Source organism: Nelumbo lutea, chromosome 1 (assembly GCF_056320005.1).
Source record: "Nelumbo lutea isolate HS-2025 chromosome 1, American lotus-T2T, whole genome shotgun sequence".
Classification (NCBI taxonomy): Eukaryota; Viridiplantae; Streptophyta; class Magnoliopsida; order Proteales; family Nelumbonaceae; genus Nelumbo; species Nelumbo lutea.
In genome coordinates, this window is record NC_142684.1 from 123,067,981 (window position 1) to 123,091,631 (window position 23,651).

A 23,651-nucleotide genomic window follows, 5' to 3' on the forward strand; every position below is an offset into this window, starting at 1 on the left:
GATCGTTGTTAATCTAAATAACCTTAAATTTCCCAAATTTTAATCAGTTCTCGGCTCTCTCTCTCTCTCCCCTCTCTGTCTCTATTTTCACTTTATCGCCGTTACCGGAGATGATGAAGTTGTTGTCGCTAGGAAGTGATCGTCATTGTCTCTGTACCCTTGAAGCACCGCTGCCCAAACCCAAAAAAGCCACCACCTTGGGCTTCTTTTCCATGACCAGACCCCCAAATCCATCACTACGTAAGAAATTAGACAAAATTGAAGAGTACCCATTAGAATCCAAATGATAAAACCCTCTAGAATGTAAGGGAAAACAATCCAACTTGCATAAAACATCGAAAAAACTTATGGGTTCTTGAGCAACAGTAGGGATTGTTTTGTATTGCAGGTCCTATCAGAACTCAACCCATCAATCCATGGGAAGCCTTGTCGTGAAGAAATTAAATATGGATTTACTTCAAAAGAAAACAAAATAAAAGTAATGCAATAGAAAACGGCAAAGGGGAAGAGCAAACAAAGATAAAATGATGTGACTTTATCAAGAGAAAGACACTTGGAGAATGAGTGAAGGGGTAGTTGAGACTCAAAGGGAAGGGGAAGGAGACGAGAGACGTTCAGACGAAATTTGACAGTGGAATTGAGCCACAGAGAAAGGATTGGTGTGAAGAGAAGATTCTTCGAGGACTCACTTTCTTCTTCATGCCATTATTCACTTTATTCTGTCCATTTGTCTTATAAGAAAATTAGATGATAGGCAAAGGAAATTTCTGTCCAAAGTTTTCTCATCGCGAGACTCCAAAATCAACAAATCCGACGGAGAAGACGTCAATGAAGATGGATACCCCATCCCCCAAACCCAGGACCCCCCAACCCTGGTGCAAGCAGGACTCAACCTCAAACCAACGGAGACATTACCAACTAATCAATTGGCACCTTGCGGATTAGGAACTGCTTTCTCTAGTAATGTAGAAACAAAATTAAGAACCATACTAGAACTCATTTCAGCATTTGCAGATCTCATCAACCTCTTTTAGTTGTGTTGTTTTACATGTGAAGGTCCACACATGCAACTATACACGTCGATACTCAGTATTCCTTTTTGCGACAATGGGCTAGACCAAGGTTTAAAGGATGGTTTTCAAAACCTGACCGGAAAAACTGGAATTGGTCAGGTGACTGGCTCCGTTTTATCCGAAAATAATTAATTTGTCCAAAAGCGTTGATTTGGTCAGCAAATTACTGATGTGAGCATTCAAATCGTTCAGCGGTTTTGGCTATTTTTTTTTTATTTTTTTATCAGAATGAGCTGTCCGTTCGGTTTGAACAGTCAAACTGTTTGACCCAGGAATTGGACCCTTGACTGGTTCATTGCCCGGTTCGATTTTAAAAGCCTTGGTTTAAAGTATTGAATTATTGATTCACCTGATATGCACAAACATTCGTAATGTTGTTTTGGGTGAATCAAATTTTCTCTCTAATTTTTTTTTATTTATTTTTTCACTCATATTTTCAAGGGGGAGCATTTTAATGCTATTTGACATTTAAAAAAATAAATTTCTGAACAAATCCTTTAAAATAGGCATATCTTAAGTTCGGTTTAGTTTACGGTCAAACTCAGAATCAGAATCAAAATCCATTGGAATTAGAATTAAAATATTCTATCCCATAATCTATTTAGTTAAGACAGGAATGATAATGAAAATTAAAAACAGCCTGAATGAGATTTCGTTGGAGGGAAAGGGAATGGACAACATTCTGCCAAAAATGGGAATAAACTCCAATTCTACCGAATCAACCAATTGGAATCAGAATGGCCTATTCCGATTCAAATCCCTATTCCCCACAAAGTAAATAGGCCCTTAGAACTACTGATATGATACAATAAGTCCGATAACTTGGGTTAGACTGCTAGTGGCATTAAAGAAAAAATATTCGTGAAAAACATTCATCGGATTCCAATACTCCATGATTCCCATTTCATGGAGAACCCGGATTTCCTACACTCTCTTTGTTCAAGCCATGCCACACTCTACACCTTCCCCATCTCAAATGGATTAAGTTAAATGGAAGGTTCATGGCATTATGTTTTCAAATTCAATTTTCGAGACCTAAAAAAAGAAAAAGGCAGGGAAAAAAAAAGGAAACTTGATTGTCCAACCAACAGATGGAAGAGGCTAAACAAAAAAAAAGGGAAACTCAACCGAAGGCTTGTTTGCCAAACCCTAGATGCCGTTAACAACCAATTTGTAGAAAATAGTTTTGCAAGAAACTCAGCGCAGGAGTAGGGGCGGAAATTGTTTTGCAAAAAACAGTGTTTCTTCTTCACTATTTCGTTTTCTTTTCTTTGGGTGCCATTAATAAGAGATTTGCAAAGACAGCTTATATTTTCTTTTTTAACCTTTCAATCAAAGGCTACAAGATAGAGATGCAAATAGATTGGACCAGATTTGAATCAATCCCGATTCGAATCTGATCCAACACTGTTCATGTCAGGTCTGATTTGATTCGAAGATTCGATCGGGTCTAATAGGACTCGATTTAAATTTGAATCCTATCAGTAAGTTGAATATTTGGATCTGATCCGATCCAACCTGTTTTCTTTAAAAATTAATAAATTATTAAAAAAAATAAAATATACTAATTTAAATAAAGTAAAAATAAAAATACAAATATTTTTAATTATTTACATCATATATATACATATTTTTTATAAAAAATAAACAATATAATAAATTTATAAAAATATAATATAAAAAATATATTTATAAATAAATAAATAACATATGTATATATTATATTTATATTTATAATATATAATATATATCGGATCGGACCTTCTCGGATCAAATAGAGGGTGATCTAAATTTGACCAAATAGGATCAAATCATCCAATCCATTTGCACCCCTACTACAATACATGTATTGTTGTTTGCACAATACATAGTGACGAATCGCAAATAATTCTTCAGCCATAGATGGGAGAGGCTAAACATAAAAATGGGAAACTCAACCCAAGGCTTGCTTGCCAAACCCTAAATGAGCAGACACCATTAACAACCAATTTGTAGGAATACTCAACCCAAGAACGGGCAGAATTCATATTGCACGAAATAGTATTTCTTCTTCAATGTTTAGCCTCCCCCATCTATCGACTTGGATAGTCAAGTTTCCCTTTTTCCATCTTTTTCTTTTCCCTTTTTGGGTTTCAAAAGTTGAATTGGAAAAATATTACACCCAAACCTTCTGTTTAACTTAACCCAAACATGTGAGATAGGGAGACATGTGATGTGTGACGACGTTTAGGAGTGCAAATGGATTGGATCATGATCCAATCCTATTTGGTCGAATTCGGATCACCCATGGTCAGATCTTACCCCCCTATTCGATTCGATATGTGTTATATATATATATATATATAATACATATATATGTTATTTATTTATAAATTTATTATTTATATTGTATTTTTATAAAATTGTTGTAGTCTTTATTTTTTATAAAAACATAATGAAAATAATTAAAATACTTATATTTTTTGTTTTTTCTTTATGTGTAAATTGGTATATTTTATTTTTTCTTTTAATAATTTATTAATTTTAAAGAAAATAAATTAGATCAAATCAGATCTGATAGGATTCAAATTCAGATCGAATCCTGTTAGATTCGGTCGAATCGGATCCAACATGAATAATGTCAGATAAGATTCAAATATACCCTGATTTGAATCTGATTCGATCCATTTGCATCCCTAACGTTGAATTTCATTGGAAGTGTACCACATCCCATTTGAATCAGATCCAACTTGAATAATGTCAGATAAGATTCAAATATACCCTGATTTGAATCTGATTCGATCCATTTACATCCCTAACATTGAATTTCATTGGAAGTGTACCACGTCCCATTCCAAAAAGAGTAAAAAAAATCCGGATAGAAAAACCTCCCTATATAACAAAGATTTATCACTTTAGATTTGCTAGTTTCCTAGGTAATTAATGATAAACTACACATGATAATAACAAAATTGATAATCACACGTCCTCACAACACTTTATAGCATGCATCGGAAACATCTCGATTCTTGCATGCTGTCTTTCATGGGAATATATTCCCAATGCACGGCTGGAAAGGTTGTTGTGGCGATGTGAGGACCAAAGAATGAAATCCAAATTCCAGATTCGTAAACTTCATCTCGACCACTACTATATTACATGGACAATGATACAGGAATCAGAATCCAACGCATGTCCAGACGTGTGACTTAATTGGTTAAACAAAGAACAAAGAATCATGGACAATCTTATAGAAAAAAAATTATAATTGTTACTAAAGCTCAGTTTGAAAAGGGTATAAATATATGGATTCGACTATGATATGGAAATAATATGATATCTAAAAAACTTCTGGCCAGTAGTCAACTGAAAAGTCAGGAATCATAAACGTGAGAAATTCATGAGTGGGTTTTGATTGGTCAAAACTCTTCCTATACCATATCTTTTCTGCATCATAGATTTTTCCTACATGTACCATGTAAATACATATAATACAAGGTTTTGCACTATATATTTGTAAACAGTATACAAAATAATACAAAAAAAACACAAGGTTTTGCAGTCTACTACTCCAAACTGAGCCTAAGGCTGTGTTTTGTTGCAGTGCAAATTTATTTGCACTAGTACAAATGCATGGGAGTGCAAATGTAAAAAATGCAAATTCTTGTTTAATTTTGTTTTGGGTTTTTCTTTATTCTGTTTCATGTCTTAATTTACTTCATTTTGTACTGCAGTCAAACAAAATAAGTTAGAATTTGAAACAAAAATATGTCAAAATTTACACTCATATCATTTGCACTGCCATGATTTTGCATCAATACAAATTTATTTGCATTGTAACCAAACACAGCCTAAATAACATTCATTGTATACATTGGCCATTCATTTGTGTTAAATAAGGGGAAAAGAAAAATGCCACATAAAATTGTCCTTCAAGTATTCATGGTATGTCAGAATCTGATGCTTGTTTGATCAGAACACTATCCATGTAAGAGAGTCCATGCACCACTGTATACAAGTACTGAATCTACTGACAGAATATGGAAGACTGCCTCTTCCTCCACCTTCACTAATTGAGATACTGTAATACTTGGATGATCGGGATTGATAATCATGTATGATAAGCAAGAAAATTCAACACAAGTAATTACAATTATCATATAACTCTCAAATCCGAGCTGTCAAAGGAATACAACAATACAATTTAAGATTTATGAATAGTGTCAAATCATGGGTAATTGTCATAAACATTAAGGTAAAAATGGAGAGAGAGAGAGAGAGAGAATCTAACGGATGAACGAGAATGAGAAAAGCTTTACTAGATTATCTCAATTACATAGAGATATTCATGGACTTAAAGAATAATCACTTATCACTTCTCAGAGGCAGACTGAAAGATGAAAACTGCTGTCAGAACTCCCACCAATGCTGTAACTGCCAAAGCCACAGTAGGTAAGGGGGTTGTGAGCCCAAAATTCTGCAATGCCAAGTGAAAGAATGTCATTGACAACGCTGATCAAAAAAAAAAAAAAAAAAGAAAGTCATCGACAACACCTTTCTTGGAGTCGTGATCTCCTATACTTTTTTCCTACAGGTACCCTGTTACATGTGTACTCCCGTATGTATGGGACACTGGTCACAAACCGAATGGAAATGCAGGAAAGAAGTATAGGAGATCCAAAACTCTTGGAAAGTAGTTATACTGTTCATGCCCTCTTATTTCTTGTGTTATTTAGACAGTTAAATAGATAATAGACATACTAAATGTTATATTACCTAAATAGTTTACCAAAATAATAAAGTTATTTGTATTAGGCAACTATATATTTAAGTTTCACATCGTCATCCAACCCTTATCCCAACTATATAGGGTAGGCTACATGAATCCCTACTTCGCCATTCCATCTGTTTAATGTCATATCCATTGTTAATTATTACGTCCTTTTTAGTCTACCACTAGCCTTTAAGTGGGATTTCTTCCCCCTTACTAAGTTCTCGTGTAGATTCTTATCAACTGGTATCACAGTGGGTGAATGGGTGACAATACATTTGGAAGGGAAATGTTAATTATAGCACAAAGATAGCTCCTTCATCTAAAGAGTTGCATTCCCTTTAGCAAGAGATGGTTTGTCAGATCTCTAAACTCCAAAAATAATTCCAAGAAAATCTTTAAGCCACATTTCAGGTATTCGCAGCACAACATGCTAAGATGTATGAAGATCGCTTCAGCAAACCTCTAGGGATCACATCTCGCCCAGAGTTCTTCGAAACATGGAAAAGGCTCACTGTAAATGTGGAAAAAGATGAAGAATAACCCAATCTAACGTTCATTGGGTTAACTTTAACAATTCGTGACAAGGTTTTGGGGCCCCAACAAGTCAACAATCTCAGAGAATTTTCCCTGAAGAAGATAGAGCTTGAGCAGTGGATTTCACGAGCTAAGCATTACTTTCTGCTTCATCGTACAGTTGATGATTTGAAGCCAAAATTACACTAAACCACCTTGATTGAGATGCGAGCCATCTATGGAACTACTTCTTGCTCCTTGGAAAGGTTTCATGAAAGGTCTAGTAGTTTGTTTCGGCCCTTCAGAGTATGAATACATCCACTGACAATAAGTTATGAGAGCGTGCTAACCACAGGAGTCTTCTTCGAGGGATACTCTGCCTCCTGAAACCAGAAAAGAGAGAGAGAGAGAGAGAGAGAGAGAGAGAGAGAGAGAGAGATTCTGAAAATGGCTTCCTCCTTTTTCATTATTCCATGGGCTATTTATAGATGCCGGTTACCCCCTTTTCAGCCATAATAGGCCATCTTGCGAGGTCCCCGGGTATACACTTGTTTAATGGGCCTAAATGGGCCATTCACAGTTCTGTTATTATCAACAGCTCCATCAACTCTTTCCCCCTTTATAACAACCTTGTCCTCAAGGTTAATGCTGGGGTAGCGTTGTTGCAGCTGATAGTAGTCTTCTCAGGTGGCGTCCTCAGGTGGGAGGTGTTTCCAGACCACGAAGGCTTGTTGAACCGACTTATTGCCATCTCGGATCCACCTGAAATCAGCAATATGATCCAGCTCTGGCTGTAGAACCCCCTCCTTAGAAAATTCTGGTAAGCAAGCTGAAACCGAAGGGACTGGCCCTAAATGTTTCTTCAATAGAGATACATGAAATGTGGGGTGTATCTTGGAGGATCTAGGGAGGTCTAACTTATAAGCCACCTTACCCCACCCTTGCTATAACACGGAATGGACCATAAAATCTGGGAGCCAACTTTTGGAGGACCGTTTAGCCAAGCTACTCTGCCTGTAGGGCCTTAGCTTCAAATAAACCCAGTCTCCTACCTCAAACTGCACATCTCAATGTTTCCTATCATAGTGGGCCTTCATTTTTTGTTGAGCCTTTATCAAGTTGGCCTTTAAGTCCTTAAGGACTGCATCTCTGTCCGTTAGATGTGTATCTACTTCAGCCACAGCAGTGGATCCCTTCTCATAGGGTAGTAGGGAAGGTGGTTCCCTTCCGTATAGAGCATGAAAAGGTAACATTCTAATTGAAACATGAAAAGAAGTGTTATACCAGTATTCTGCCCACGGAAGCCACTTGACCCACTTCCCGGGGCAATCACTAGTAAAGCACCGAAGGTAGGTCTCAAGGGAACGATTCACCACCTCTGTCTGTCCATCGGATTGTGTATGATAGCTGGTGGAATGATGGAGTTTCGTTCCTTGCATCCGGAAGTATTCAGACCAGAAATGGCTCATGAAAGCTGAGTCCCGATCAGAGATAATTGTCTTGGGCGTGCCATGTAAACAGGAGACCTCCTGGACAAAAATTTTGGCCACTTGTGCTGCAGTGTATGGATGGGATAGTGGTGCAAAATGCACAAACTTGGACAGCCGATCCACAAAAACAACAATGGCTGTCTTCCCATCGGAAGGAGGTAGACCGGTAATGAAATCCATAGTTACCTCATCCCACACTTGTTCCAGGAGCGGTATAGGCTGTAACAGCCCAGCCGGGGACTGATTGTCATATTTATGCCGTTGACATATCGTACACGTGGCAACATACTCCCGAATCTGTCTCTTCATTCCCACCCAATAAAAATGAGAGGATACCCTACGATAGGTTCGTAGGATGCCTGAAGGTCCCCCTACTGGAGAAGCATGAAAAAGCTCTTAGAGGGCCGGAATGTGGGTTGAGTTATCCGGCAACACCATTCTGCCCTTGTGCATCAGAATTTCATCACGAAGGGAGAAACCAGGTGGGACTTGTTCCCCATTCAAAATCTGGTTTCTGATCTTAGTGAGGCTAGCATCATTAGAGGCTTCCTCCCTCAGCTGAGTCATAAATGGATAAGTGAGCTTAGAAGCTACCATCTGACAGCACTCATGTTGCCTTGACAAAGCATCCGCAACCAGATTTGATGGACCTGTTTTGTACTCTATTGTGAAGTCAAAGCCTAGCAACTTATTGGCCAATTTTGTTGTACCTCGTTCAGAGCAGGGGGTTCTATTAGATATCTTAAGCTTCTTTGATCGGAGCGAATGATAAAAGCTCGACCCAGCAAGTACCCCCTCCACTTTTGCACAGCCAAAACAACTGCCATTAACTCCTTTATACGTGGATTTACCCTGGGCCAATGGTGAGAGAACTTTGCTGAAATAGGCAATGGGCTTTTCGTCTTGTAACAATACTGCCCCTATGCCTTTTCCTGATGCATCCGGCTCTACTACAAATGGTTTAGAAAAATCTGGCAGGGACAAGATGGGAGAGGTCGTAAGGGTCATCTTCAGTGTCGTGAAGGCGTTCTCCGCTTCTTCCGACCAATGGAAAGCATTCTTCTTGAGCAAGTCTGTTAGTGGGGCTGTCATAGTGCCGTACCCCCTAATGAACCACCTGTAATACCCAGTAAGGCCCAAAAAACCCCTAAGATCCTTGACAGTCGTGGGCTTGGGCCACTGCAATGTACAATTTATCTTGTCTGGATCAGCTGACTGTACCTGCTGTGACAATGTGTCCCAAATAGTGGATTTGCATTCGTCCATAATCACATTTCGACCTTTTAGCATACAACCGATTGGCTCTAAGAATGTCAAAGGTGGAGTGCAAATGCTGCATGTGAGACTTCCAATCCGTGCTGTAAACTAAAATGTCATAAGAAAACACTAGAATAAAACGCCACAAATACGGACAAAAGATCTCATTCATTAAGGACTGAAAAGTAAACAGAGCATTAGTGAGGCCGAAAGGCATCACCAAAAATTCAGTGGCTCTCGTGCGTCCTAAATGTCGTCTTATAGATGTCTTGAGCATGTACTCTAATTTGATGGTACCCTGCCCGTAAATCTAATTTGGAGAAAATCTTAGCCATGCCAAGCTCATCCAGTAGTTCATCAATTACGGGTATTGGAAACTAATCCCGGACTGTAATTTTATTTAGGGCATGGTAGTCAATGCAAAAACGCCACGTGCCGTCTTTCTTCTTAACCAAGAGGACAGGTGCTGAATATGGACTATTACTAAGCTGTATCATGCCTTTGTCCCTGAGTTCCTTCACCAATGTTTCTATTTCTGTTTTCTGGCAATGCGGATACTGATAGGGCCGCACATTAGCAGGCGCAGCACCTGGTTTGATTGGAATCCGATGGTCATGCGACCGCGCTGGTGGTAAGCCAGAGGGTTCTTGGAAAACATCTGAGTAATCAGTCAGCAGTAACTGCAGTTCTGTTTCCCGTGTTTCAGAAATAGTTTCAATGTCGTTCCCGGACAAGGTTGAGCCTGGCTGACTCACGCCCGGCTGACTCACGCCCAGGCTCGTTAGTATAGCTCCCTTCACACCAATTCCCGCCTTCAGAATAAGGTTTAAGTTTAACTTCTCTTGTTGTATCGGCTCGGGTTCCCAACCCTTAAGGTGACACCGCTTGCCTTGGCTCTGGAAATCCATTGTGAGGTGGGCCCAATCACATGTTACCGGCCCCAACTCTTTTAACCATTGAATCCCTAACACCACATCAGCCCCACAAAATTCCAACGGATACAAATCCACTCGGAATTCACATTCTTGCATCTGTAACTTGAGCCCTTCGCATACTCCGTCACACCGGATACAGTTACCATCAGCTACATGGACGGAGAACGGGACGGTCAGTTCAATCGCTAGCCCCAACTGCCTAGCCAGCACAGCAGTAATGAAATTCAGAGTACTACCACTGTCAATTAACACCACGACCTGTCGGCCCATAAGCTGGCCCATCACCCGCATTGCTGAATGTGTCCCCGTTAGAGCTTGTAAGGAAATGGCCGGCGCTCCCAGTTCCCCTAATTGGCTCAGTCCATCCTTGTTATTGGCTCAGTCGTCTTCATAGTCTCCCTCAGGATCGTTTTGTAAAGTGAATACCTGGTGTCGTTTACACTTGTGTCTACAGAAGAATTTCTCGTCGCAGTTGTAGCAGAGTCCTTGTTCCCTACGGGCTTGCATTTCTGACCATGAGAGCTTTTACAGGGGAATGGTTTGAGTTGGTACTGGCATTGCCTTGGCAGCCAGACCTTCAGGACGACTAGGTGGAGTCTTCAAGATCGGTCCTACGCCTCGATTTATTTTCCTCAAGCTATTTAGCCTGTCCTCGTGGAGTCTAGCCAGTCTGATGGCTGTGGACATGGTGGTAGGTTGCATAGCCTTCACCTCTACCTATATCTCGTCTCGGAGACTGCCAATGAAGCATCCTACAAGCGCATTCTCCAGCCAGCCATGCACTCTCATTGCCAGTCACTCAAATGCAACCTAGTATTCCCGCACAGTGCCTACTTGCTGCAGCTTTGACAAAGCTTCATCGAAATTTTCGAAAGACGGTCCAAAACAGATATAGAGGGCTTCCAAAAATTCTTTCCACGTCATCTGAGGATGAGATCGTTTATACCACTGAAACCAGTTGATCGCCACTCTCTGATGGCTCGTGATCTCGTGGATATCAAAGTATCACTCAGATCCAGGAAAGAGGATCTTCTCCACTGAAAGCAGGGAAGTCCACTCTGATCTTCCGGTGATTATTTCTGCCGAATCAACGAGCACTGTCTTGACTGGAACTCATCACCATTTTCTTTGTTGTTTGATGATGCATTCATCTTCTCACACTGTGACATCACTGCTGAGATCGCTTCCTTGATCTCTCGCAGGTTGCCGGAGAATCTGTGCAGATCGACCGCAATTCGGTCCACTTTCTCTTCTACCGACACAGATCTGGTATATGGCATGGAGAACCAATTCGCCAGATGAAATCTCTAGCTTTGATACCAGAATTGATGAGAGCCTGCTCACCACAAGAGTCTTCTTTGAGGGAGACTCTACCTCCTGAAACCAGAAAATAGAGAGAGAGAGAGAGAGAGAGAAATTCTGAAAATGGCTTCCTCCTTTCTCATTATTTCATGGGCTATTTATAGATGCCGCTTACCCCCTTTTCATCCATAATGGGCCATCTTGTGAGGTCCCTGGGTATACACTTGTTTAATGGGCCTAAATGGGCCATTCACAGTTCTGTTATTATCAACAGCTCCATCAATAAGCCAAGACCAAACAAAATTCTATTGTCATCAAATTTGAATGTCAATTTGAACCTCTCTCTAATTGGACTTGAAGTTGAAGTTAACAGTAATTACTAGGAAACAATAGGGGGACTTCAAGTTAACAGTAATTACTAGGAAACAATAGGGGGATTGTGTCTTGATGATAGTTGGAAGGAGAAGATGTACAACCCACACAAAAGGATTGCAGCCATCTCTTTTGAACGACTACAACGAGTGTGTTCAGATGATATTTGCCGTACGAATACAGGTTTTGTTTCAAAAAGAAAGGACCCCCCATAATCATGCATCAAATGCCAACAGAAATTAAAGAATGACAAGATAAAAGGATTATTTTATAATTGTGATTCATTCCCTGCCATTGTTGGAAGACACAACAGATACTTTTTATAGAAGGGGATTGGCCTGATGAAGCAAGTGATGATTTCACATGACCTTGTGGACAAGTCAAATTTAAGGAGGGAGTCTTAGGACTGATCAAATGTTTCTTATTTCCTGTTCTATTTAGGCAGTTAAATAGATTCTAGAGATCCACCAAATGTTAACTTACCTGCATAGTTTTGACTACAATAAGATTGTCATTTGTATTAGGCACAACTTTATATTTAAGTTTCTTGCCTTTCCTACAAATACATGTAGATGCTGTATGGCTTGGTGGTGGAGAGTATCAGATTCTTGAAGATTTATCTTTGCTAGGGCCACAGAGCACAGATCAAAATCAGATAGGGGTATACTGAATCTGGTTTGATAGACTAAATAGATATCTGAATCCAACTCAAACAAATCAGATTCTATTTTGAATTGGATTAAATCCAATTCACTTTCAGCTCTAACGTTTGCACATGGTTTGCAGGGGCAGGTGAGTGCCATATCAGGAATAAGTAGGACATCCATGTATCCCCTTCTCCCCTTCCTCTCTATAAGGCCTTATGAAATTCGAATGTCTTCCTCATCAAAGAACATAAAATATCTATATACCGATATTTTTTCTCAAAGGGTGAGTGAATCACATGGACAAAGAGAAAGAAGAGTTCATGAATACCATTCTTTCTGAAGGGCTCTATAACACTGACCAATATCTATTGAAGAGGGCATAAAGCCTTTGATCTTCACTAATTAATACAAGCCAATACATGTTAATCAACATTTTGAAGCTTTTGAAATTCCAACTTGATTATTTCTTGTGTAATCATAGTAGAAACCACTATCTGCTGATTCGGTCAAGCTTCATGTGAAAGGAAGAGGGGAAAGTTGTAGATTTCAGCAATAGGAAGAGAAAGAGGAAGAAAAGGAGAAGGAGGTCAACTAGGATTGTGTATCATAACCCTAGCCGCCAGCCCCTCATTCTATTTATATTTAACTTAAATATGAGATATTACAAAGATGCCCTTAGTAGGGCGGCAACTCAAACTAAATAGTTACAACTCTTTTAAAAATAAAAACTAATGGGCCCAAGGCCCAACAACTTCTTAATTTAAAAGAAAATAAACTAAACACAAATCGACCCATTCAACACTCCCTCTCAAGTTGGGAGTAGATGTCTGATGGGCCGAGAAGATCGAACAGGGTACCCACGCATAACCCAAGGTATGTGGACTGATAATGCTCATGCATGGCCTATGCAAAGCCAGCCCATCATGCATGGTCCATGCAACGGCCCGGTAGAGCAGTACCCAGTAGAGAAGGATTCAGTCAAGCCACAAGAATCAGTCAAGCAGTTAGTTGTTGATTGTTAGCTAGTCTTAAGCATGTTGTTAGCTGGTCTTAAGCAAGATTGAGTCAAATAAGTTATTTGTTATTTCTGTTAAGTTGTTAGCATGAGAAGGCATAGGGATAGACCATATAGTTAGAAGGCTAATCTCTTACTTAAAGGCTATTTCAATGGTAGGAAGTTAAGAAGTTTATGTATTTAAACACCACCCCACCACATGGATGGGGCAGTTGAAAGTTAATAAACCTCTTGTGGCCTATTCTCGCCCTAAGCAGAATACTCTATCTCTCTCTAGCTTTGACTGGGACCTATCATTTGGTATCAGAGCTAGGCTCCATGGCAACCAACAAAGAAAGAATTAAGAGTTTGGAAGTTGGGCTTGGAGGACTCCAAGCAAGTTTGAGCAGGCTCGAGTTAGGTGTTAATGACAAGTTACACCAGCTTGAGGCAGCTATTAGTAAGATGTCTGAAGTCTTGTTGGCGCGGTAGGAACCATCTGCAAGCCACGCTAATGACCGCAGCGGACAGTCCTCCTACGAACAATCCCGTGACAATACAGAAGGAGGACGACCCATGTTTTCCTTAAAGTTAGCCAAGCTTGAGTTTCCCAAGTATGCAGGTGATGACCCAACCGAATGGTTCGCCCGTGTTGATCAGTTCTTCGAATACCAACACACCGAGGATCCACAGAAGGTGTCACTAGCTTCCTTCCATCTGGAAGGAGAAGCAAACCAATGGTGGCAATGGATTCACCGGACCTATCTCGAAGACGGAAAGGAGGTAACGTGGAAGATTTTTGTAGAACTCTGGGCCCATTTTGGCCCAACCGACTGCGAAGACTTCGATGAGTCGTTATCCAAAATACGACAAATGGGGTCTCTACGTGACTGTCCGAAAGAGTTTGAACGACTGGGCAATAGGGTGCACGGATGGACCCAGAAGGTGTTGGTCGGTACGTTCATGGGAGGGCTCAAAACGGACATAGCCGACGGGATTCGGATGTTTAAATCGAAATCCTTGAAGAAGGCTATCAGCCTGGCTAGAATGAAGGATGAACAATTGCGTCGTCAGGAGAGGACTCTGCGTACAGCCACCAGGACACCGGTGACTCTTTCCCGACAAAGACAAAGTCAACCCCATCATTGAAACGTCTTTCTTGGACAGAGATGCAGCGAAGGTGTGCTCAAGGTCTATGTTTCAACTATGACGAGAGGTTTGGGCCCGGAAATAAATGCAAGGGACCGCAACTGTTACTGCTCGCCGGGAACTGTAGCAACAACGAACCAGAGGATGCCGAACCAAGCTTCACCGAATTGTGCAAGGAGCCTGAAATATCTCTACATGCTCTCACGGGTTGGTCGACAGCTAGAACCATGCGCGTCACGGCCAAGGTAGGATCGCACGAACTAATTGTTCTCATCAACAATGGATCCACCCATAACTTCATCAACAATAAGATAGCCGAACTGCTGCACCTACCGGTAGTACTTACCAAGCCATTCAACGTCAAAGTAGCCAATGGCGAACCCCTTAAGTGCCGAGGAAGATTTGAGAACATGCATGTCCTACTACAAGGTATCCATTCATCTTGACACTTTATTCTTTACAACTAATTGGGTTGGATATGGTACTAGGAATCCATTGGCTAGAGCAGTTGGGAACTGTGGCGTGTGATTGGAAGCGTATGATGATGGAGTTTTCTTGGGCCAACCAACACCGGCTGTTGAAGGGGATCGACCACCAAACAATTCAGCCGGCCTCCTTCAAACAAATTACGAAGGGAATCAAACAGGAACATTCGCTATTTGCCGTCTGTCTCTAAGCAGTCGCAGAAGAGGTGTCTCCACAACTACACTCGGATATGCAACAACTGTTGGTGGAATTCAGTGATCTCTACCAAGAACCAACACAACTGCCACCACAAAGAGAGATAGAGCACCGCATCACTCTCAAAGGAGGAATGGAACCTGTCAACGTCCGGCCGTACAGGAATGCCTATTTCCAAAAATCTGAGATCGAAAAACAAGTACAAGATATGTTACGGTTGGGGCTCATTCGATCTAGCACAAGTCCATTTTCTTCCCCTGTCTTGCTAGTTAAGAAAAAGGATGGGACTTGGCGTTTTTGTACCGATTATTGGGCACTCAACGCCGTGACCATTAAGGATAGATTTCCTATCCCAACTATTGATGATAATGCTAGATGAACTATATGGAGCCTCCTTTTTTACCAAACTTGATTTACGATCCGGATATCACCAAGTACGGATCCACCCACCGAACATTCATAAAACGGCATTTCGCACACATAATGGTCACTATGAATACTTGGTTATGCCTTTTAGCCTGTGTAATGCACCTTCCACATTTCAGGCTATTATGAATTCTGTTTTCCGACCCTATCTCTGTAACTTTGTGCTAGTTTTCTTTGATGATATTCTTATCTATAGTCCCAACTGGAACATGCATCTTGAACATGTTCGAACAGCTTTTGAGGTTTTAAGGCATCACCAATTTTTTATCAAATTTAGTAAATGCATATTCGGCCAGCCAGAGGTGGAGTATCTGGGACACATTGTCACTTCCCACGGGGTCAAGGTAGACCAAGGGAAAATCGAGGCTATGCTTAAGTGGCCTCAACCCACTCATATTACTGACTTACGTGGCTTCTTAGGCCTTATAGGGTATTACAGGAAGTTCGTCCGCAACTATGGGATTATAGCTCGACCCCTTACCAATCTTCTCAAGAAGGGTGAATTCAGATGGACCACCGAAGCCCAAGAAGAATTTACAGCCTTAAAAAAGGCAATGACCATGACTCCCACACTAGCAATGCCTAATTTTGAGGAGCCCTTCACCATTGAGTCAGATGCTTCCGGCGTAGGTATTGGAGCAATATTGACGCAATAGGGATGACCCATTGCATTCATGAGTCGAGCTCTAGGCGTCAACAAGCAAAGTTGGTCCACATATGCCAAAGAAATGCTCGCCATTGTTCAGGCAATATGGACATGGCGACCTTACCTGCTTGGCCGCAAGTTTTACGTCTAGACCGATCAGCGCAGCCTCAAGTATCTATTAGAGCGGCACATTGGGACACCAGAACAACAGAAATGGGTATCCAAACTGCTCGGGTACGACTATGAAATCATCTACAAGCCTGGACGAGAAAACTCTACTGCAGATGCACTTTCGAGAGTCTTGGGCAGTCCCAGCCTTAATACTCTCTACATGCCTCAAACATCTCTGTGGGACACCATCAAGAAAGAAGCCAGCACCCACCCCTACATGATCCTATACTCTTACAGGAGTTCCATGACTCCCCCTATGGTGGACATTCTGGGGTACTACGCGCATACAAGCATATGGCACAGAAGTTCTATTGGCCCTCCATGTACAAAGATATTCAACAATATGTAGCTTCTTGTGCCATTTGCCAAAAAAATAAGGCGGACACTCTATCCCTGGCATGACTGTTACAGCCATTACCCGTCCCCTGCCAAGTATGGGACGACATTACCATGGACTTTATAGAACGACTACCACCCTCCAAAGGCAAAACCACTATTTTTGTGGTAGTAGACCGTCTCACCAAATCAGCCCATTTCCTGACCCTGCCGCACCCCTAGACGGCGAAGATAGTAGCTGAAAGGTTTGTAGAAGGCATTGTGAAGCTGCATGGTATGCCCAAGACGATAGTTAGTGATAGAGACCCTATCTTCATCAGCCACTTTTGGAGGGAGTTCTTTAAGATGTTTGGTACCAGATTGCAGATGAGCTCCGCCTATCACCCCCAGACTGATGAACAGTCAGAAGTGGTCAACCGTTGTCTAGAGCAGTATCTTCGTTGCTTTGTTTTTCAGCAACCCCGAAAGTGGAGCTGCTTCCTGCCATGGGCAGAATTTTGGTATAACACCACCTATCATTCCTCTATCGGAATGACCATCTTTCAAGCACTATATGGGAGACCTCCACCTCGTATTCCAAATTACCAAGTGGAACATCCCCAGTAGAAGAAGTAGATCAAGCCATGCTCTCTCGCGATGCCATTTTGCAGCAACTCAAAGTAAACTTACATGCGGCCATTAACCGCATGACCCAAATGGCTAACGCTAAAATAAGAGATGTCGAGTTCCAAGTGGGCGATCTAGTCTTTCTCAAGCTCCACCCATACCGATAGCAGACGGTTCATAGGCGGGCCTATCACAAACTGGCCAGTCGCTATTATGGGCCGTACCTAGTGGAGGAACGAATAGGCGAGGTGACCTATAAACTGCAACTTCCCGAGGGCTCGCGCATCCATCCAGTTTTCCATGTCTCCCTACTCAAAAAACAGGTGGGCGACACCACTGCCACTAACACCGACTTACCACCCATAAACGAGGAGGGAGAACTCATCACTGAACCAGCAGCCATCTTGGATACTTGCTGGGTGAAGAAAGGATCCACTTTTGTGGAGGAAAGTCTCGTCCAATGGAAGAACCTTCCTAGTGAAGATGCCACTTGGGAGAATTCCCAAGAGTTGCGCAAGAGGTTGTAGAGAAGATGGGCCGAATGGCCCATAGGCTGTTACTGTATATTATCTTTATGTTCTTCTCTGTAATGGGCCTTATTCTGGACCCATACTCTTTTATGTTCCTCTTTTGTAATTTCTTGTCCAACTAAGGACCTCTTTTGTAATTGCTAAAAGATTAACTTAATAAAAGTGTATTAGAGAGTTAGAGGGAGGTTAAGTTCGAACTCCTCATCCTCTAACTCTTCTTGTCGCAGCTCTCTCTTCTTCTCTAATCTTCTCTTGCTAGTTTCTTTGTTTCAAACACAGTCCTTACTTCTAGGACTGTTTTTCAACTTGGTATCAGAGCAGGCCATTGCTTGGCGTGTCCCGCATGTGGTTCTAGTTCAGCCAACTACATGAGGAGGTTCTAGGGCTGAGAGTTTACAGTCATCCGCCTGATTCTTGGAGGGCATTGGAGGATTCCCAAGCTTCTACACACTTGGAGAAGGGTTCGGTGACCAAGAAGAATCAGAGAACAAGTTGCTTTGCCTGACTGGTTTATAGTTCAAACCAGAGACTCTCTTACTGTAAGTCTTTGCTCAGTTGTTTCTGGGTTAATTTTTTATTGTTCTGGACTGTTAAAAGTCCGAAGTTTCTTTGGAAACAGTACAGCTATTTGGCTATCCTCTGGTCTGATTTAATCCAGAGATTTCTGGGTTGTTTTTCATTTCTTTTCTAGACTGTCAAGTAGCCGAAATACCTCTGGAATCACTACTACTGAGACTGCTTCATTCGGCCACTGTTGCTGGACTACTCCTACTCAGAAATTTCTGGGTTGCTTTGGAGGTCCTATTCGGCTGATTATTGGGTTGGGAAGTTGCTGAGACTGTTTTAATACTAAGTGATACTAGTCTCATCTTCATTCCAGCCCCTTCTTGAAGGCTGAAACAGTAAACAGTGCCCTATACTTTGCAGGCTGAAACAATAAACAGTGGGCTGTTAAGTATTGCACACTGAGTGTTCGACAAAAGGTCTCTTAAGGATTGTGGTCTTTTGTCTTCCTCTTTGGGACATCGGCTGTTAGAATCTGAAATACCTTGTGATTGGAGGTTGCTGGGTGTCTTTTTGAAGGCTGAAACAGTAAAGAAAGAACTACCACCGAACTTTGCATGATGGATTTCTCAAACTTTGAAAACGAGAATACTGCTGAATATGGGCAGATTTTGGGAATCCCAACCGATTCTATGCTGGCTGTAACTACAGTCAAGCTTTATGGGATTAATTACTTGGCTTGGTCACAATTAGTGAAAATCCATATTTGTAGCAAAGGAAAATGGGGTTTTATTTCTGGGAGCAAAAAAGCTCCTTCAAAGGATGATCCATCTTATGAGAGATGGGTACAAGAAAACTACACTGTGATTGGGTGGCTTGTGAACTCAATGCAGCCACAGATCAGTCAACATTATCTGTGGATGAATTCGGCTAAAGAAATCTGGGATAGTGTTGCAGAGACTTACTCCTAGAAGTTGAATGTTGGTAGAGCTTACAAATTGAGAAGTGATGTGAAGAATCTAAGACAAGGGGGAGAAGTCACTTGCAGCATACTTCTCAATCTTAAAATCTATATGGCAAGAGATTGATTTGATAGAGGTTGTGACTTGGGATACCCCTAAGGATGCTGAAACATACAGGAAATTGGTTGAACGGAATAGGGTCTTTGAGTTCTTGACAGGGCTGAATTCTGAATATGATATTACAAAGCAAAACATCTTGTCCAAGGAAGATGTTTCATTGTCACAAGCATATACTCTGGTCAGCAGTGAAGAAAGTAGAAGGCAAGTGCAGGTTCAAGGAGTTGGTATCAATGATCATTTTGCAAATATGGGAATTAAACCCAAAGGGGTTACAAAAGCTCACAGTGCCACAGGAAGGAAGGAAGTGGTGTGTGAATATTGTAAGAAGCCGAAACATACAAAGGACAAGTGCTGAAAATTGCATCCCAATCTTGTACCTATCAGATTCCAGAAGAAGAATGATAGTAGAAAGACAGGAAGTGCACATGCAACCACAGGCACAAATACAGAGGTTGAATCTACCAGTGCACAATTGGCAGCTATGAAAGCTGAATATGAGAAGTTTGGAAAGATGATCAGTCAGCTTGAAGGTGCATCTTCATCATCCATCCCTTCTGGAAGTTCAGCCACCATTGCATTTGCTCACTCAGGTATAAGGGCTTCCGCTAACCATGCATCCACCTCAGGTAAACACAAAACCCCTTGGATCATAGACTCAGGTGCTTCTGATCACATGACCAACATTTCCACTTTATTTGTTTCATATGATTTACTTCCTGGCCGTGACAAAATCACCTTAGTTGATGGTTCTCTTGCCCCTATTTCCGGCAAGGGAACTGTCAAGGCTACAGACTCCTTACTCTTATCTTCCACTCTTCATGTGCCTAAATTAAATACCAACTTATTATCTGTAAGTAGCCTGACCAAATCATTGAATTGTTGTGTAACCTTTTTCCCTTCTCACTGTGTGTTTCAGGACTTGAAGTCTCAGAAGGTGATTGGGAGTGGCCATGAAGCGAATGGAATATACTTGCTCGACACCCCTGGCCAATGCTTTGATCATCCCAAGAATGTTGCTTTTGGTTATACTTTTTTAGAGTCTGTTAGTCAAATTATGTTGAGTCATTATCGGTTGGGTCATTTACCTTTTTCTGCTTTAAGCCATTTGTTTCCAAAACTGTTTAAGGGAGTCAGTGTGTCTAGTCTCAATTGTGAGTCCTGTCAGTTGTCAAAGCATTGTAGAAAAAAATTACCCTGTAAGCAATAAAAGATCATCTTTTCTTTTTCATATTGTGCACTCCGATGTGTAGGGGCCATACCATTTATCCTCTATGGGGGGTTACAGATATTTTATCTTGTTTATTGATGACTTCTCTAGATTCACCTGGATATACTTAATGAAATCCCGGGATGAAGTCCCAAGACTTGTGAGGCAATTTCATGAGCTTGTTCTAACTCAATTTGGTACCAGAATTAAGGTTTTCAGATCTGACAATGCAAAAGAGTATTTTGAGAAGAGTTTATCCTTGTATCTTTCAGACATGGGGGTTATTCATCAAAGCTCCTGTGTTAGAACCCCTGAACAAAATGGAGTTGCTGAGAGGAAAAATAGACATATTGTTGAAGTTGCAAGGAGCCTTTTGTTTGCCTCACATGTTCTCACAAGATTTTGGGGTGATGTTGTACTTACTGCTACCTATCTCATAAACCGTATGCCATCCAGGGTACTAGGGTTTAAATCCCCCTTCAGTCTTCTTCATCCAGACAAGGATCTCTTCCCAATTCCTCTTCGTGTGTTTGGCTGTACCTGCTATGTTCACATTCCAAGTGTGCAAAGACACAAGTTTGAATCGAAAGCCCACAAATGTATCTTCCTTGGTTACTCCCCCACACAAAAGGGTTATTGCTGTTTTGATCCAAAGACTGGCACCCGACATATCTCTATGGATGTTACCTTTAATGAACTTTCTCCTTTTTATGGTTCCTCTCAGGATGGACATTGTCCACAGGGGGAGAGTCTGTCATAAGTTTTTGCTCTTCCTCTTCCTGTCCCAGTTAAGTCTCTTGATAAACCTGTATCCTCACCAAATGAGTCAAAGGAGGATCAATCACTTCATACCTCTTGTCCTAGGGACCCTATTTCTTTACCCCCTCGCCCTATCCATAATCCCAAAGTGTATCAAAGGCAGAGATCCAGGAATGAGCAAGTGGTTTCCTTTACAACAGATGAAGCTCATACATTCCCAATCACATATGAGATAACAGGTACTGCTTCAACTCCTTTGGAATCATCTTTTCCAGACTTTGATGTCCCCATTGCTGTTAGGAAAGGGAAGCGGAAATGTACTGCACACTGCATTTCCAAACACCTTTCTTATGACCTTCTTTCTCCTTCATACTTTGCCTATCTCTCTTCTGTTGCTTCTAACCCCATTCCTAGGTCTGTCTCAGAAACTCTTGAGATTCCAGAATGGAGAGATGCCATGGAAACCGAAATGGATGCTCTACATGCAAATGGTACTTGGGAGGTGGTGGATTTGCCTGAAGGGAAGGATCCGGTTGGGTGCAAGTGGGTTTTCACCATTAAATACAGGGCTGATGGAACTATTGAGAGGTACAAGGCTAGGCTTGTTGCAAAAGGCTACACACAGACATATGGGATTGACTACCTGAAGACTTTTGCCCCTGTTGCCAAGATGACATCTATGAGGGTTCTTTTATCTCTGGCAGCTCACTTTGATTGGCCTCTCTATCAGTTGGATGTAAAGAATGCATTTCTGAATGGTGACTTACATGAGGAAGTCTACATGTGTCTTCCCCCAGGGATGTATGGGAAAGATATGCAAGAAAATGTATGCGAATTGAAGAAATCTCTTTATGGTCTTAAACAATCTCCTAGAGCCTGGTTTGAGAGATTTAGAGATGCACTTGTTAAATTCGGCTATGTTCAGACACAGTCGGATCATACTCTGTTTGTAAAGAAAAGTAGATCTTTGGCAGTGTATCTCATTGCGTATGTTGATGACATTATAGTGACTGGTGATGATGCCTCAGGCATTCTGGCTCTTAAGTCTTTCCTCTGTACAGAATTTGAGATTAAGGATCTGGGGGAGTTGAGATACTTCCTTGGCATAAAAGTTGCCAGATCCAAGGATGGGATCCTTATTTCCCAAAGGAAATATGTTCTTGATTTATTGCCTGAAACTGGAAAACTAGGTGCAAGACCAGCTGCAACTCCCATTGATATGAGTCACAAACTTTCAGCTACAGATGGAACTCTGTTGGAAGACAAAGGGGTTTTTTAGAGACTTCTTGGGAAGTTTCTGTACCTGTGCATGACTAGACCAGATATTGCGTATGCTGTCAGTTGCATTAGCCAGTTCATGCAAGCTCCTAGATATACTCATATGGCAGTAGCAGAACGGATTTTGTGCTATCTGAAAGGCTCTCCAGGGAAAGGAATCCTATTTACCAAGCATGACCACTTGAAACTTGAAGCCTATACTGATGCTGATTGGGCTGGAAATATGGATGACAGAAGATCTACTTCAGGATATTGCAGTCTGGTGGCTGGTAATGTTGTCTCTTTGAGGAATAAGAAACAATCTATTGTGGCCAGATCCTCTGCAGAAGCAGAGTATAGGGCCATGGCACATGGAGTCTCGGAATTGTTGTGGCTAAGGTCCTTAATGGAAGAACTTGGGATTGATCATGACAGACCCATGATGTTGTACTGTGATAATCAGGCTGCCATCAACATTGCTCACAACCCGGTACAACATGATCGAACCAAACATATTGAAGTTGATAGACATTTTATTCGAGAAAGAGTCTCCTCCGGAAAAGTGTGCCTTCCATTCGTTACCTCTTGTTTTGGAGCAGCTACAGTAGTCCGAACCATTGAAGAAGGAAGAAGAAGATGAGGAAGAAGACAAGAGAAAGAGAGAACAGGAGGGTTTAGTCGAACTGATTAGTCTTCCATTCAGTCGACCCCCTTGTGTTTATTAGGTTCTAATTACACTTACAAAGACTAAACTGCCCTCACTTAAGTGTGGGGCAGAGTACTCTAATAAAACAGCCACATAAGCAAAGTACTTAACTGACATAAGATTATTAAATTACCCTTATTCGGCTCACTCTAACACTCCCCCTCAAGCTGGAGAATATATGTCATATAATCCCAGCTTGTTACATAGATGATTCACTTTCCCTGAGTTTAGAGCTTTTGTAAACAAATCTGCCCA

The 23,651-nt window shown here is 41.3% G+C and overlaps 1 protein-coding gene across 1 annotated transcript in view; it reads right to left on the reverse strand.

Annotated features, from left to right (window-relative positions):
• Positions 1–5,185: 5,185 nt before the first annotated feature.
• The window catches only part of SEP1 (stress enhanced protein 1), a 33,471-nt gene continuing 15,005 nt past the window's right edge, over positions 5,186–23,651 (reverse strand). Inside the window, exon 4 of the mRNA XM_088983986.1 lies at positions 5,186–5,529. Within this exon, the coding sequence (XP_088840112.1) occupies positions 5,425–5,529 (105 nt within the window). The 3' untranslated portion in view covers positions 5,186–5,424. The remainder of the gene's footprint in view (positions 5,530–23,651) is intronic.